The 14,907-nt window shown below is 34.0% G+C and overlaps 1 protein-coding gene across 6 annotated transcripts in view; it reads right to left on the bottom strand.

Annotated features, from left to right (window-relative positions):
- Positions 1 to 14,907, bottom strand: part of DMXL1 (Dmx like 1) — a 166,784-nt gene that overhangs the window by 26,731 nt on the left and 125,146 nt on the right. For 4 of the 6 annotated variants that reach the window (XM_058277529.2, XM_058277531.2, XM_058277537.2 and 1 more), the window contains 3 exons: positions 7,800 to 7,886; positions 4,783 to 4,904; positions 4,260 to 4,401 (listed from right to left, as the gene is read on the bottom strand). In XM_058277529.2, the coding sequence (XP_058133512.1) occupies positions 4,260 to 4,401; positions 4,783 to 4,904; positions 7,800 to 7,886 (351 nt within the window). Of the gene's footprint in view, positions 1 to 1,026; positions 3,282 to 4,259; positions 4,402 to 4,782; positions 4,905 to 7,799; positions 7,887 to 14,907 lie in introns of those variants that run through there. The other 2 variants (XM_058277554.2, XM_058277549.2) reach the window with 2 other exon arrangements.

Raw genomic sequence — 14,907 nt, 5'->3', positions numbered from 1 at the left:
CCTTTCTCAATAAAAACACTCAGAAAATTAGGAACTTCCTCAACATGATAAAAGGCATATGAAAACCTACAAGCTATCGTATTTAATGGTTAAAGACTGAGACTTTCTCCCTAAAATCAGGAAGAGGACAAGGATGCCTGCTATAACCACTACTATCAAACAGAGCACCAAGGTAAGAAGAGGAAATAAAAGGTATCCAAATTGGAAAGGAAAAAGTAAAACTCTCTATTTGCAAATTACATGAATCAATATACAAAAAATTCCAAATAATCCTACTAGGACTAATAAATGAAATAAAGTTGTAGGGAACAGGAGCAACACATAATATAAGCTGTGAGGCTCTACCCTTATCAAGATGGTAGAGTGAGAAGCTTCAGGGCTTCAACCCCCAACAGAAGGTTTTAACAACCAATAAAACATCTTTCTTAAAGTTCCAGAAAACAGTTAAAGGATTTAAGCCACAGTGTGAATGCTGAATCAAGAAAAAGACCATCAAAAAAATGATAGGATCTTGTGGTGCCTTGGTTGCCCGCAAACCCAACCCCTCCTCACCCCCCGCAATGAGCTCTGTGCAGAGCTGGCCCATGCTCCCAGTGTGGATCCCAGGTCTTGATTTCAGAGGGAGCACAGTAACACTTGTGCACACATTGGGATCATGTATGTTTGACCCTATGACTGGCAATGGCTTAAGTTAGCCCCAGAACTTGCCTGGTATGTAGGAAGCAGGACACAACTCTACTACAGAACACTGTGGGACAGGAGTTAAGTTGTGCTGCCTGGGGCAAGGGATTGTTGGTTGTAGGACATAAAATGCAGGGCCAGGGACCATGAGGACATGCTTCCAAGGGAAGTGAGGACATTTCTATCTGCTCAAATGGGGAAATTCATAGGGTTATACATGCAAATCTAAAACAAGAAATATGTGCTGAAAGGACCAGGTAGGTAGCTATTCTCTCAACTCTTGGTATGGATAAGCACTGCAAGAGAAAACTCACACAAGTCAATATACGAAGACTAGAAGGGGTGTTTTTTCTTTTTCTTTTTTTGATTTTGTTATTTCCTAGCCTTGAAGGAGAGCTCTGCCCCAACACTAGTTGGATATAAGCTTAAAACCTGGCACATATCAAAGATTTTAAAAAAATGGTCCTAAATGTCCTCAAAGAACTAAAGGAAAACACGGACAAAGAACTAAAGGAGATCAGGAAAACAACAGGTAAACACAAAGAGAATATCAGCAGAGAAATGGAAATTATGAAAAGGAACCAGAGTTGAAAACTATAGGAGCAGAAACTAAAAATTCCCTCAGTGGGTTCAATAGCAGATTGGAACTGGAAGAAAAAAGAATCAAGAAAACTTGAAGATAAGACAACTGAAATCATCCAGTCTGAGGAGCAGAAAGAGAAAAGAATGAAGAAAAGTAAATGAAGCCTGAGAAACCAATGGGATATCTATCATCAAGCATACCAACATATGTATTGCAGGAATCCCAGAAAGAGAAGAAAGTGAGAAATAGACAGAGAGAATATTCACCAAAGAAATAATGGCTAAAAACTTGAATAAATATACACATCCAAAATGCTAAATGAATTCCAAACAGGATAAACCCACACAGACCCACAACATGTGAGGCAGTTTGAGATTATTTATGAATCCAAAGAAGAGAATGATTATGTTTACAAACTAATCTATTCCTCTGAGTGTGATATCCTTTGATTGTACTAAATTCAGTGAGGAGCCTCTGATTAAGTTTATTTGATAAAATCAATTTAGGGCTTCTTGATTGGGCTATGTCAGTACAGTGTAACTCAGACTGAGTTCCCGTTCCCTTGGTGGGATGATATAAGTGGACACTCACAAGTCAGAAAGAAATGAACCCTATGCCAGGAGAAAGAGGAAGCTCTGAGACACAAGCCCAATGCCAGCCCGCAGCTGGGAGAAAGGAAGCCCTGAGAGGAAGACTGAAGCCTCACAGAGATCAGCAACCATTTTGCTTCAACATGTGGCAATTGACTTTGGTGAGAAACCAACCTTTAGTTGGACTCTTTAAGGCCTTGTAACTGTAAGCTTTTACCCCAAATAAATACCCTTTATAAAACCAACAGATTGCTAGTACTTTGCATCAGCACCCCTTTGGCAGACTAATACACCATGCCATGTTATAATCAAACTATCAAATGCTAAAGATAAAGAGAGAATTCTGAAAGCCAAAGAAGAGAAGCAATGTGTTACAAGAAGGGAGACTTAATAAGATCCAGTGCCAATTTCTTATCAGAAACCACGGAGGTAAGGAGGCACTGGAAAGATATATGTAAAGGGCTGAAAGCAAAATAATGCCCAACAAGAAATCTATATCTGGCAAATCTGCCTTTCAAAAATGAGGGAGAGGAGTGGGTCTATCTCCTTCTCATGTACGAGGTCCTGGGAATTAAGACATTTCCAGATAAACAAAAGATGAAGGACTTCATCACCACTAGATTGGCCCTACAAGAAATGCTAATGGGAGTTCTGCATTTTGAAAGGAAAAGGACAGTAACAAAAGATTAAAGCTATATGAAGACTAAAGGTCTCCAGTAAAGATAATGACATGGTTAAACATAAATACCAATACTGTTGTATTTTTTATTTGTAACTCCACTTGTTACTTCCAACAGTATCTAAAAGGCTAACGTATAAATTGTAGTAAGAAATCTTTGGTTTTGGACTCATAATGTATAAACACATAATCTATGATAAGTACTACATAAAGGTGGAGGATGAAGGACTATAAGAACATATTTGTTATTGAAATTAAGTTGGTATCAAAGCAAGTGAGATTGTTATAGGTTTAGGAGGATAAATTTAAAAGTTTCATAGTAACCACAAAGAAAATATCAGGGAACATGCAAATTCACAGAGATAGAGCAGTACAGATTAGCAGGGGTGGGAAAGGGGCAATGGGGAGATAATCCAAAGTAGATGTAGGGTTTCTCAGATTGAGGGAAAGGTTCTGGTAGTGGATGGTAGTGAGGGAACTACAAATATTGTGATTAATCCCACTGAATGGTATGCTTTGGAGGATTGGGCTGGGATGATTTATGTTGTATATATGTTTCCACAATTTAGAACAAAAAAAAGAAAGAGAATCTAAAAAGATAATGGCAAAACATGTGATATACTGGATGGGATCTAAGACTGGAGGAGGAAAGGCTCAAAAGGACATTACTGGAGGAAACAGATGTGGCTCAAGCACTTGAGCGTCCACCTCCCACATGTGAGGTTCCAGGTTCGGTTCCTGGTGCCTCCTAAATAAAACAAACAAACAATGAACAAAAAGGACATTATTGGGGCATAAGAAAAAATTAGTATATGTACTACAAGCTTCCTAGCAATGTTAAATTTCCTGAATATTATACTTATACTTAATATAAGTATACTTATACTTATATTATACTTAAGGTGATTGCATTAAGTATATACTCTTGTTCATAGAAAATGTACATGGAAATATTACGTGTTCAAGGAGTATGATATATACAACCTGCTCTCAAAGGACCAGAAGATATGATTGATAGAATGATATGGCAAAATGTTAAAAGTGGAGTTCTGGGTATCTGGGTGATTAAGGGAATGGCGGTATGCTGGGGTTCTCTGCATGGGGTTTGTATTATTTTTTTAAAGTGTCCTGTAAGTTTGAAATGGTTTCAAAATAGAAAATTAAAAGAAAAGGTTCAAAAAAAAAAAAAAAAAAAAAAGTTAAACACAGAGCTACCATACTAACAATTCCAAAAGAACTGAAAGCAAGTACTCAGACAGAAAAACAATGAGTGTGGCTGTATTCTGATAAATTTTATTTATGGACCTCTAAATTTGAATTTCATATAATTTCCCATGTCATGAACTACTACTCTTATTTTCATTTTCTTTTTCAACCATTAAAAAATGTAACTTAGCACATGTCCTATACAAATAAAGGGAGCAGGCCAGATTTGATCCACAATCCATATCTTGATATAGACCATTTAGTTTCAAATAATAACTAATTTTAAACATAGCCCTTTGGTTTTCAAACAAAGTAAAATTTAAAAAATAACTTTATATTTCAAATGAAAACATATTACTCTTCTTAAACAAAATTAACAATTTCCAACATTTAAGACTTACTAGTAATTTATTAATTTAAAGAAAAATCAGTCTATTTGCCTGAAAATCATTTAGGCATTAAGTTAGAGGGAAAAATAGGACATTTATAAACAAACTTAAATATATTCAACTTTACATACCACAGATGCTCCTCTGCCAGTCTGAGTACTACCAAGCCATGGCAAGTTGATTGGAGTGCCAGGATTGCTATGTGTATATGGTGTTGCACCTTGAACAGGTGTTAAATCATCACGAGCATGTATAACCAAGAAATCTTCTAACCTACAAAGAAATGACAGCCAGAATAAATACAAAACACCAAATCTTTATTTCTTCTTTTACACCTACAAGCCCTTAACATTTAACTTAGTATTTCCTTTTTAATTAATCTTCTTTAGTTCTAAGTCCTAACTCACAATGATTTCATACTCAAATGATTTCAGATCTCTTCACTTATTCCCTTTTAACTCTCAATTCCTGTCTTTACTCTCAATTCCCATCTTAAAACACCTGCCACCACTTCTTAACTCTTTTGTACATATCAGCTTCTACTTTACTTATAGTCTATTGGTATTTTTTTTAAAATCTTTTGAAAGTAATGGTTGAGCAGATATAGTCATTCATATTGTAAAGTTACTGTCTAGAAACAAAGTATAAAGGTACCCCTTTGTTTCCATTTCTATATCATCATCCATCCAAGTATAGATCTGTGTAGCAAGAATTCCAGAAACATCCAGTTCTTGAATGTCATGGCTGGAAGCGATGGCTATGCAGTTTCTATTTGCCTGAAAAATAACCCATAAGAAAATTTTAAAATTGAAAGGAACAACATACATATATGGACAATTTCTGAAAATGGAAATTACAAAATAACCTCTAGAAATGATAACTTTAGGACACAAATACAAAATATACAGCATTTTTACAAATGGATAATTTAATTTTTTCAATTAAATTTTTAGTGTGTTAATCATAAACTTGAGCTTGAAGGTATGTTTATGCTTAAGTATTGAGAGAAAGGCAATTGTAAATGGCAATACATGAACCACTTTATTTCCTCTCCCAACACTGTCTTTCTAGTTTGCTGGAATGCTATATTCTCCCTATGGTTTGCACAACCCAGCAGTATGAAGGGAAATGTTGAAAAAGACTGGTGCTTGGGAAGGTTGGGAAAGGTGAGAGATAAGAAACTCCAAACTGAAAAAATGGTTACTTATAGAAATAAAGTAATATCACTTCCTCTTAAACTGCTTTAATCTTAAGCAAGAAAAACAAGTGGGAAAGGGCCACAGAAAAAAAAGGTGAGGGATAGAAAAAGACTGGGGAAATATCATAATTATGAGTTGGTCACATTAAATGGCATAAAATACAGTGTCTCTGTATTAAAAATGTCTATCTGTAAAACAAAATTTAGGAAGATACTGACAGCAAAGAGAGAACAGGGTTAATATTTCTATTATGCAAAATGCTAACACAAATGAATACAAAAAACAAGAAAAAACAATACCTCTTATTTTAATAGGAAAGAATACAAACAGACCAGTCATTGGGAGACAATTCTTCATGGGTCTCTCCATTTCTGCACATCTGATGAGTCACTGACTGCCCTTCCTTCTGAAATATTTGGAGCAAAGGGCAGGCCTGCTTGCTGCCTATTAGGAAATATTTGGGTTCCCTAAGCTCAGTGTTCCTCTCCAGTATTGCAAACCACTGCTTGTACAGATATCACGTGGCCCCCTTCCTATCATTCCATCAGAACTGGAGCTCAGGGAACCAGTATAAAATGCTGATATTCTGGCTTCTAATATTGTTGTTAGTAATAAGCTGTTTTTTTAAATCTCTAATCCAGGGGTCTTGTGTCCTCTGACATCATGTATGAAACTGTGGAAACTAATTTAATAGCCTGAATATAGGATAAAATCTCAGACCCTTCAAAGTTCTTAACAGAATCACAAACAAATGAGAAGTTGTTCAACCCTGTTGGCATTTAAAAGCAAAGGGATGGGACATGGACGTGGCTCAACTGAAAGAGTGTCCATCTACTACTATATGGAGGGTCCAGGGTTCGATCACCAGGGCCTCCTGACCCGTGTGGTAAGTTGGCCCATGCCCAGGGCTGCTGCACGCAAGGAGTGCTGTGCCATGCAGGGGTGTCCCCGCATAGGGATGCCCTACATGCAAGGAGAGCCGCCCCGTGTGAAAAAAGTGCAGCCTGCCCAGGAGTGGCGCCACACACATGGAGAGCTGATGCAGCAAGATGATGCAACAAAAAAGAGACAGTTTCCCAGTGCCCTCGGATAATGCAAGCGGATGGGGTGAATGGACATAGAGAGCAGACAACGGCGGGGGTGGGGTGGGGGGGAGGAAGGGGAGAGAAATAAACAAAAAATAAATCTTTAAAAAAATAAATAAAGCAAAGGGGCAATTTCTCAGCTATAAGTTTTATAAGGAAATAAAAAATAGCAAATCTGGAGAAATAATTTAACAAGCATACTCATACACAGTGAATGCCAGAATTCCTACATGTGGATGTTTGTTTATTACTAGTTATTTATATACATCAAATAACAAAAAACTAGTTTGTTTTACAACATGGAATATTTAAAGTGCTATTTTCTTTGGGTGGTGGTAGGGGGAGAGTAGGGTCAGGTACTATAGGACATTAAGAATAATTTTTTATTTGAGAGTCTCTAGAAAAAGAACCATGTCCTCTAGGGTAGATGAGAATCAAATGACTATGGTGCTAATTCCAAACTTTCCTGTCTTGAACACAACTCAGGAATGTTTATGAGCGAACTGAGAGAAATAACAGGGGGATAAAAGGAGCGAATGAAAAAGAAACTGTGCAGAGGAAATGGAGGAACAGACAGACATAGCATCGTAAAATAGAAAACCAACTGGTGAAAGGAGTACTGAAAAGCTACTGCCAAGAATATACATCTAAGAAAGTGAAATTTGTAAAAGATCACATTATATAAAATTTTATTTAAAAAATCAATATTTAAAAGATTTTTCAAATAGTAATACATAAGGACATATATATCCATTAACTAAATATATATGTTAAGATATGTAAGTTAACCTACATACACCTATATATATAAAGTTAATGGAAAGGAAAGGAAACAGAGTGACTAGAAGCCACTAGAAGAGACTAGAAGCTTTGCAATAAGGCAGTTAAGGGAGTAAGAAGAAGAAAATTATTAAGACAAGTTTCAACCTTGGATGATCATTATATCTAAGAACACCTCTTCTGTAAGTAACTTACAGACATCTTTAAGGAGGATGTTAAAAAGAAGACTAAGGAATACAAAGAACATACTAGTTGGGCACTATTAGAACTATAACTCAAAGAGGGAGAATTTCTATTCAGATATAAGCTTGAATTTTATCAGATATGGGTTACTTTCAACTTATCTGTATAAAGAAAATAGAAAACCTTTCCTTTCAGTTAACTGTTATAAGGTATTAAATCAAATCCAAACAAATTCTTTATCTGCTGTATATACAAATGTATATAAATAATGAATTACATTATTAAATACTATAATCATTTATAAAAGAAAAAAAGTATTTTGAATGCAATTTAAGGAGAAGGAAGCAGCTCTGATATAAGAGGAGATACTTTCTAACTATGAATACTTAATAATCTAAGAAAAGAAAAATGTCTATGTACTTACTTTATTAACAGCAAAAGCAGTAATGATATCGGATTCCTTATGGATAATTCTTGCTTTACCTACAGGATATCCTAAATCTGCTTCTATCTAAATGGAGGGAAATAAAAGAGAAAAACAGCAATTTTAGCAAAAGAAAAAAATAATGCATAATTACTAAATTATTGTAAGAAACTTTTGAGATACTTCTGTTCCAAAGGTACTATTTTACATGCTATAATTATCTCCCAAAACAAAATTTCTCTAACAAGGGATGAATTAAATTTTTTCAAACTTGATTTTTCACATATAAAAAAGTAGCTAACATAACACACAACTTCATTAATGGTTCATTCTCACAAGCTAGAATGAATGACTTTAGAGAATCAAGGCATTCTAATTCTTTTTTTTTTCTTTACTAGAGAATTTGTGGGTTTACAGAACAATCATACATAAAATACAGGATTCCCATATACATTTTGCATTGGTGTGGAACATTTGTTACAACTGATGACAATATATTTTAATAATTGCAGTACTAATTAAAGTCCATGGTTTAACTTAGGGTTCACTGTGTAGTATAGTTCCATAGATTCTTAAAAATTTTATTTTATTCTGTTACCATATATTCACTCTAATATTTCTCCTTTTAATAATATTCAGATAAATATTTCATTGTTGTTAAATGGGTTTACAATATTGTGCTACCATCACCACCATCCATTACTAAAACATTTCCATCATTCCAAATAGGAACCCTGTACAATTTTAGCCTTCTCTTCCCATTCCCTATCCCCATTCTAACCTCTGGTGTTTTATATTCTAGATTCTGACTCTATCAGTTTGCTTATTCTAATTGTTCTAAGACATTCTAGTTCCTGAAGGAAGATTTATTTTACCAAGTTTCTAAGTATTAGTTACTTAATTATATTTCGTAAATATTAAAAGTTCAAACCGTAAAGGGTCAGAAAATATATATTTTCAGGTTTTGAAGACCACATACAGTCAGTGATACACCTTCCTTTTCCTTTTTTTTTTTTTAAAAACAACCTTTAAATATGTAACGGCCATTCTTAGCTCATGGCCAAATTTGGCCAGTTGGCTGTAATTTACCAACTCCTGGTCTAGAATAGCTTTAAGTTTACAGAAGACAAACACAAAACACCATAAGGCATAATAACTTAAGGAAATCATTTTAGTAGCCAAATAAACCATAATTTCAGTGTATTTTAGATCAGGGTAATATAACTGACCTTTTGGTTACCTTAGAGAGAAGGTAAATAATAACTTTAAACTCAGAGGAGGGTATTATGTGAAATCAACATTTATTAAAATAAACAGTAGTAACAAGAGAAGGCAATTATAAGAATTTGCTAAGTTGTTCAATATAACATATTGTTTAATCTTATTTTATCCTCCCTTACCTCTAAACTTTTAAAATGAATTACTATAAAATATTTCAAAACTCATTGTGAAATGCAGAAATTATGAATTTGAAACGGGCATCCAAAAATTTTACTTCTTGCAAAATTCAGATGAAAATATCACCAATAGTCATATTCACTGTCTGTCCAAGAAAGAACCAAGGTAGCAGTGTTTTTAAAAATAGCAATTAAGATGACTATTCAATTGCACAGCTGAAAGAAACTTATAAGATAATCAAACCAAAATAGTATGCAAATAAAAATCATAGTCACTGGGTATTAAGCTGTCAAATGTATTCAAATTAAATGCTATTACATTATAAACGTAAAAGAATTTCAGTGTTCACTAATCATTTTCGCTGATTTGAGGGTCAACTTGCTCATGCTGATGGGAATGTTCTGAAAGGTAAAGTTATCATGGAGAAGAAAGGGAATAACTTCCAAAGCAAAGTTCTAGGGTGGGTAAGAACAGATAGGTACAGTGCACAAGTGGAAGATTTGACCTCATATAAAACTCATCTACTGTTAGAGGAGATAGAACAAATATCTACATATAAAACAGAAGCTAGATTTATGATAAGGTTAGACAAAATCTCCATATGGATATATTTTGATAGCAAAATAAGACCATCTGTGAGTAGTGGCAAAAAATATTGGAAGTTTGAGGACAGAAGGAAAAAGTAGGGAGAATTAAAAATCAGATTGACTGCAGGGTGATTTTAGACTAACTTGAGATCTGTATCTGTAAATGTTAAGTGAGGCCAGTCCCCAGTTTATACTTTTACTATATCCACTTTCAGCGCTTGGTTATAGACACAGAGTAGGAAGACAGCCAGATTTAAACGATTTAAGATTTTTTTTCAAAGCAAGTACAGTGCAGGGAGAAGAGTGCAAAAAGGTTGAGGATGTTTGCAAGGAACTGATCATAATGATAGATCATAGAATCTAAACTGGAAAAGGAAGGAAGTGGGGACATGATAGCTAAAAACAGATACAGGACTTGTAAGTACTACAAATAATATAATTGGCTAAAAGCCAGTCAAAATAAAATCATAGTAAAAAGTCATGATAAATATGGTCTTAAATGTTTAGTCAACATAAGGTTTCAAGTCATGCTTTGCAAAATTTGTCTGGACTAGATATAAGAAGAATAAAGAACCCAAATATTAGTGCTAGAAGGAATCTTAAGAGATTATGCAGAACTACTCTTAGGAACAGAAGGAGAGGGATGATTTTAACAGACTAAACTCCAGGACTCAACTATTATTTCAGAGCAGCAGCAGGTTTAAAACTATCAACCCTACTTTCACATATTAGGAAATAAGGCTCCAAGGGTGGAAATCAGGAGCCCAAAGTCACACAGCAGATCTACAGGACAGCTAAACTGAGAGCCCAGATCTTATAAATGACTTTCAGTTAACTAACATCCTCTACAATGTAAAGCTGTATACTTGAAGGACTTCAGCACTTCTCCAATTTAGTGATAAAACAAACTTGAAGAGAAATTTAACAACTTCTAACAGTATCAAAGGCATAGCAGGAAAGAAAAAGGAGGAAATGTACATGAAACACGAATACCCAATATATTAAATTTAAGGAAGAAATAATTTGGTTTTCAAAATTGTAGCAGAGGAATGAGGGGTGACATCACCACATTAAAACAAAAAGAGATTATTATGAATAATTTTATTCCGTATTTTGGCAACTTTTATGAAAGAGATAAATTTCATAAGACATGAACTACCAAAACTTAATAAGAAATAGAGAGGGTGAATAGCCCTTTTATCTGTTAAAGAAATTGAATTTGTAGTTAAACTCTCCAGGTTAAGATGGCTTCACTGATGAATTCTATCAAACACTTAAGGAAGAAATAATAATAATTCTATAAAAAAAATATTCCAAAAAATTAAAGAAGAAGAAATAATTCCTAATTTGTTCTATGAAGCATGCATTGGTCTAATACCAAAAGTGGACAAAAGCATTTCAAGAAAACTACAAACCAACATTCCTCATGAACATAGATGCAAGAATTCTTTTAAAACTTTTAAATAAAATATAATATATAAAAAGGAGAACATTTCATAACCAAAAGGGGGCTTATCCCAAGAATGCAAGATTGGTTTAGCATTGAAAAAATCCACCAAACAAACCATATTCTCAACAATAAGTAGGAAAAAAAAACTGGACAAAATACAACATCTATTCCTGTTTAAAAACTCTCAAAACACTAGAGAAAGAAAAAAACTATCTTCAATATTATAAAAGGCATCTACAACAAACTTACAGCTAACATCACACTAAATAGTAAAAGTATGAATGCTTTCTCCAAAGATAAGAAACAGAACAAGAATGTCTGCTTTTACCACATTTATTCAACATTCGACTGCAAGTTTTAGTCAGTGTAGTAAAACGAGAAAGCAATATAAAAGGATCCAGAACAGAAAGGAAGAGAACTGTCTTTATGTTCACACAACATGATCACTTGCATTTAAAAAAAAAAAAAAAAAGAACTATTAAGTGAGTTTAGCAAGATTGCATGATACAAGATCAATACACAAAAATCAATTTTAATTCTATATGCAAGCAGGAATCAATTAAATATTGAAATTAGAAAATACCATTTATAATGGCATAAAAATAGGAACTACTTAGGGATAAATACAACAAAAAATATGCAAGATCTGTACACCGAGACATAAAAACCTTGCGAAGAGGAAGTAAAAAAGATCTAAATAAATGGAAAGATATACTGTGTCAATAGACTGTAAGATTATCATTAAGCTGTCTATTCTACCTCCAATTGACAAAGAGATTCAATGCAATCCCAATCAAAAGCCTGGCAGGGTTTTTTGTGTTTTTATTGGGAGGGGGGGCATAGAAATTGACAAGCTAATTCAAGAAATTCGTATGGAAACACAAAGAATCTAGAAATACTAAAACAGCTTTGAAAAACAAGGATGAATATGAAGGACTCACACTGACTGACTTCAAGATTTATTAAAAGGTACAGAAATCAAGACAGAATGGGAGAAGAGGACTTGATTCAACTAATAAGAGGATCCACCTAACATATAGGAGGTCCAGGGTTCAAACCCATGCCTCCTGACCCATGTGGTGAGCTGGCCCATGCACAAACAAGCCCACATGCAGTGCTGATGCACGGAAAGTGCCCTGCCATGCAGGGGTGTCCCTTGTACAGGGGAGCCCCACGCGCAAGGACTGCTCCCTGCAAGGAGAGCCGCCCCATGAGAAAAAAGTGAAGCCTGCCCAGGAATGGCACCGCACACACAAAGAGCTGACGCAGCAAGATGATGCAATAAAGAGACACAAATTCCCAGTGTCGCTGACAAGAATGCAAGTAGAAACAGAAGAACACACAATGAATGGACACAGAGAGCAGATAATGGTGTGGGGGGCAGGGAAGAGAAATAAAATAAAAAAGAAATCTTTAAAAAAAAAACCAGCATGTGAAATTAGCACAATGACAGACAAACAGATCAATGGACCAAAATAGAAAGTCCAGAAATAGACCCACACATATGTCAACTGATTTTTGACAAAGTAGAAACAGCAATTTAATGGAAGAGTAATCTTTTCAACAAATAATAATTAACTGATATCAAGATGCAAAAAAGAAACATTAAAAAAATAAATCTTTTAATCCATGCTTTTCAAAATATAAAAAAATTAATTTGAAACAGATCACAGACCAAAATTAAAACCTAAAACTTAAACACATTCAGAACAAAACATAGGAGAAAAATCTTGGTGAAATTAGGTTAAGCTGTTAAGAAATCAATAAATAGAACAAATTTGATACACTGGACCTCATCAATATAAAGAACTTCTGTACTTCAAAAGATACTATTAAGAGAATGGAAACACAACTACAGACTAGAAGAAAACATTTGAAAATCACATCTGATAAAGATGTGATTCTTGTATCCAGAATATGTGTGTGTGTGTGTGTGTATAAAAGAACTCTTTAAATAAGAGCAACCTAATAAAAAATAGGCATAAGACTTGGAACATTTTACTAAAAAAGATTTACAAATGCCTATTAAGCATATAAGATGTTCAATGAAAATTAAAACTACAATGAATTACCACTCCACTCCTATGAGGATGACTAAAATAAAAAAAAACAGGGGAGCAGATGTAGCTCGGTGGTTAAGTGCCTGCTTCCCATGTACGAGGCCCTAAAAAAAACAGAATATGCCAAGTTGTTGATGAGGGTACAGAATAAATGGAATTTCATATACTGTCAATGATAAAATAAAATGGTATAAACCACCTTGGAAAACACAGCTGAGCAAAAAGTTAAACATATATCTACCCAAAAGATCAAGCTATTAATGAATTTACACAAGAGAAATGAAAGCACCTGTTCCTACAAAGACTTGTACACGAATGTACAAAGCAGTCTTAATTTAAATAGCCCTCAAGAAACAGGTCAAATGTTCATCAACAGCTTAATGAATAAACAAATTCCGGTATATCTATATCTATTTCTCCTCAGCAATAAATAGGAATGAACTACTGACACACAGCAAGATGAAAGAATCTCAAAATTATGCTAAGTGAAAGGAAACAAGCATGAAAGAAGAAAAGGATATATTGTATTATTCCATTTACATAAAATTCCAGAAAATGCACTAATCTATAGTGTCAGGAAGTAAATCAGCAGTAACTTGTGGAGAAAGAAGGCCAGGATGGGAGGAGAGGAGAAAGGGAAGGGTTAAAAAGGGAACAAGGGAATTCAGTGGGCAGAGAAAAGATGACCTCATTATCTAAAAGTTATGGTTTCATGAGTGATACATATCCCAAAATTTATCAAACTGTACAATTTAAATATATGCAGTTATTTTAAGCCACGTATACCAAACAAAGCTGTTAAGAGAAAATGTAGCCAAGGGCTTAGAAATTCAGGCCAAAAATGGTTCCGTTAGCCCAACAGAGGACTGTATTTTGATGTAGTGTGTAAATGGATGACTATAGAAATATTATAGAAATTTTTATTTGAATATGAATGTAGTTCTCTTATTATGTATAGAATGTAGTGGGTAGTGATTACCCAGGGAAAAAAACTTTTTTACTCATTAAAAATTTGAATCGTATTCTCTCAAAACTCACAGAGCCCAACAGAAATTTCTAAAGTTAAGTAGGGAACACATTTATTTTGCCAAAATTTTATTTAAAGTATAAATTTCGCATGAAATCAGTTCCTTTTTTTAAATTAATTGCATAGAATTACTTCTCCAATTTTACTAAAAGATTCCTTTGTGGGGAAAACAAGAGGTGGGAATGGCACAATCTTAAAAAAAAGTTGTTGAAGTTTCAACCCTGAAAAATTACTCTGCTGAGATGGTCTAAAATCAGTGAACCCTGTACAATATGAAAAGCAAGAGTTAAATATCTTCCCTAATATGAAAAGCAAGAGTTAAATATCTTCCCTAATAAAGCCATAATTGAATGTGCTATTATAAACATTTGGAGTTACTTTATGATTGTACAAATTATCATCATTTCTGCTTTTGTTTTATGTACTATCAGTATTTACTATGTATGAGGCATTTTACTATATGCTATTCCTATCAATGAAATGCTATATACATACAGTATTTGCTGTATTTGTTATATTTTAAGGAATTAATATTATAGGAATGAATTTTAACTTCAAAAGTGATAGCTGCAGATATGGAACAATA

Source organism: Dasypus novemcinctus, chromosome 2 (genome assembly GCF_030445035.2).
Source record: "Dasypus novemcinctus isolate mDasNov1 chromosome 2, mDasNov1.1.hap2, whole genome shotgun sequence".
NCBI lineage: Eukaryota > Metazoa > Chordata > Mammalia > Cingulata > Dasypodidae > Dasypus > Dasypus novemcinctus.
Note: the sequence above shows the minus strand (reverse complement) of the source record. Positions and strands in the feature narration are given on the sequence as shown.